The sequence below is a fragment of the Trachemys scripta genome, chromosome 9 (genome assembly GCF_013100865.1).
Source record: "Trachemys scripta elegans isolate TJP31775 chromosome 9, CAS_Tse_1.0, whole genome shotgun sequence".
Lineage (NCBI taxonomy): Eukaryota > Metazoa > Chordata > Testudines > Emydidae > Trachemys > Trachemys scripta.
This window is the reverse complement of record NC_048306.1, coordinates 64,963,626-64,966,637: the sequence shown is the minus strand read 5'-3', so window position 1 is coordinate 64,966,637 and position 3,012 is coordinate 64,963,626. Positions and strand designations below refer to the sequence as shown.

The window sequence follows — 3,012 nt, the reverse complement described above, 5'->3', positions numbered from 1 at the left end:
ACCTACTATGGTGGCTCAAGGTAAATCTTCCATAAAAGCTAGTTTGTTCCTAAGTCTGTTTATCCTGATCAAGGGAAAGCACCTACAAAATCAGCTTTTCACAGCCCTCTGCCAACCAAGCAGGTAAGAAAAATTTAGTGTGCTACACATACACACAATACAGTATGTACCAGACTCGTCTTATAAAATAACATCTTCCTAGTCTATAAAAATACTAGTTGGACTACAAAATTTCTGAGCGTTTAGTCAAGCTGACTTTCTGCCTCACACAACCACTACATCAGACTGAAACACATTGGTTTGTACCACAGTCTATCAGCATGAATACAATTACTAAAAGGAAAGATCCAAAAATTTTGCCATTAGACTGATTTACTGTTCTAATTTCCCCCTCATGTTTATCTGTAACATTAGCATTTACTTATCTGTTTCTAGTGACAGTCACACACCCTTAACATTTCTGGATTGTGTTCAAAGTGCTGAAAGTGCAATCAAAGGGTAGGTCTACACTTACCTCCGGGTCCGGCGGTAAGCAATTGATCTTCTGGGATCGATTTATCGCGTCTTGTCTAGATGCGATAAATCGATCCTGGAAGTGCTCGCCGTCCATGCCGGTACTCCAGCTCGGCAAGAGGAGTATGCGGCATCGACGGGGGAGCCTGCCTGCCGCGTCTGGACCCACGGTAAATTCGAACTAAGGTACTTCGAATTCAGCTACGTTAACAACGTAGCTGAATTTGCGTACCTTAGTTCGAAGTGGGGGGTTAGTGTGGACCAGGCCAAAGAAGAAAAGAAGAGAAGTTTATATCCATTCATCCAGCATACCTACCTGAGGGACAAGTTTTCAGAAGGCTGTGTGCAAAAAAACATGCATACATTTGCGCATGCTCAAACACATGCGTGTATTTCCGCCAACTTGTCCCCTAATATTTCTGGCAAAGGGAAGGATGTTCCTGTCACAGGATTTCTTTAGCAAGACTATACTACAGATGGTTGGAATTCATAAAATACTTTTGATCCAGTGTGCTCCTTATGTATTAAAACTATCATGATAATATGGTGGAAAAAACCCATTTTGTTTATAAATGGTAACTTGCAGTGTCCAAATATTGCCCTAGAATACAGAGGAACCAAACCTATACTCTCAAACTTTTTCAAGCAATGTCCAGTTTACAGTAGCATATTTAACTTATCAATTAATTACAGATAATTTAGCAAATGTGTTCATATGCATACTAAAATAACCTAGCAAATTATTTTCTACTCCAGAACATCTAGAATGTCTTCTGATGAAAATACAACTGTATTAAAATCTGTTTCAAGCAATATTTTGTACTTTAATGTACAAGAACTGGGAAACCCAAAAGGTGAACTCGACCCCCTCCACCAATACAGACACACAGACCTTGTGTCAAAACACAAATTAACATTTCTTTCTCTCCTCAACACCCCCCTTTAAAATGGTCTCCTGCGACATGCATCATAATAATTAGTGCTATTAAAAACTGAAAACATGCCCCTTTTGACAAAATGAACAAACTTTTCCAGAGGACACATGGGCTTGCTGGAATGCATGTTATGCTCCCGGCAAAACAAGGTCTGGAATGTGACATCAAACCCATTATATAGGATGCGGATAAAGTGTTCTCTGGGTTTTTTCCCATCCTGCCACAACTCAAAGACTAATCTGGCTGCAAATCTTGGAAACCTGGCTTCTGTAATGCCCAAGGCACTGAGAACAGGTGACAAGGTTACATCATGAGCTGAGTAAAGGACAAATAATTCTTCTTTCTTGCCTTCTGCAATGCGCTGCATCCGGTTAACAGTCTGATTAAGGAGAGGATGAATAGCCAGTAGTGCATACCAGAAATAAAGTTTCTTTTCTTGTCTCTCTCTCTCATCCTCTAACTGGTGTGTCTTAATTACCTTAAAGTGTTCAATGTCAATGCAGCCATTTTTAGTACAAGGGAAACTGACATTGTGGCAAAAATGGCACAACATAGAATCTATTGGGTTAGAAGCTCTTAATTGCCTAGTGGGAATGCCTACTATTTTTGCCATATCCACATATGTTCTCTCCAAATGGCTGTTTTTCACCCTTAAGCTATACTGGCGGCGTTGCTCCTCTTCTAGGTAATGGTTTCTCATTGGGCAATCACAGCTTCCAGAACAAAAGATAGTGCTCCACTGATGTTTTATGTTAATTTTCTTCCAATCAAAATCTGGAAGGAAAGTATACAGAAGTGCTAGCCCACTCTGCAGGGTTCGACTTTTTCCTGTTGTTTCCAAGTAGAGATGCTTTGCTGTCCAATCACTTGATAGCAGTTTATGTTTCTTTATATAAATTTCCCGTAATAGCTGTCCATTATGTAAGTGCTGTACAACACCTAGGAGAGATTCAAAAAATCCTGTTATCAGTGTTCGGATAAACGGGTTCTGGGAAATGTCTAGAACTTTGATATTTTTGGAAAATGACAATTTAGCAGTTTTCTAACATGCATAAATTAGTTAAAAAAATGTTGATCTTACCCAGGAATCAAATTTCACTTAAGCTTGGCTAGTATCCAGGAAGATTTCACAAAGTTCCTGAATAACAGCCAAGCTTAAGTGAAATTTGATTTATATATACATTATATATATATATATATAAACACACACACACATATACATATACACACACACACACACACACACACCCCTAAATCTGAAATATAGGTTAGCTCTGTATACTCTTCAGTGTAGATAAACAGATAGTTCTATAACCTTTAATAATAAAGCAGCTCATTCATGAGTAGTACTGGATATAGAACTTTAAAATAATCGAACAGGAAAGCAAGTCTGATGATCTATGAAAAATACTATGTGGTTTATAAAATGGATCCACATTCAGAGATTAACTCAGTTTCCAGGAGAAATTTGTTAACACAGTGCTGCTTGCACAAATAAACAGCCATACAGTTTCAGAACAGCCCTTAAGAAGTGCATGTCACAAACCTGGAATGGGTTAGGGGA

At 38.6% G+C, this 3,012-nt stretch overlaps 1 protein-coding gene across 2 annotated transcripts in view; it reads right to left on the bottom strand.

The window, feature by feature from the left end:
• Positions 1–712: 712 nt before the first annotated feature.
• Positions 713–3,012, bottom strand: part of PXYLP1 (2-phosphoxylose phosphatase 1) — a 96,074-nt gene continuing 93,774 nt past the window's right edge. For both annotated transcript variants that reach the window (XM_034782000.1, XM_034782002.1), the window contains exon 6: positions 713–2,387. In XM_034782000.1, the coding sequence (XP_034637891.1) occupies positions 1,456–2,387 (932 nt within the window). In that variant the 3' untranslated portion in view covers positions 713–1,455. The remainder of the gene's footprint in view (positions 2,388–3,012) is intronic.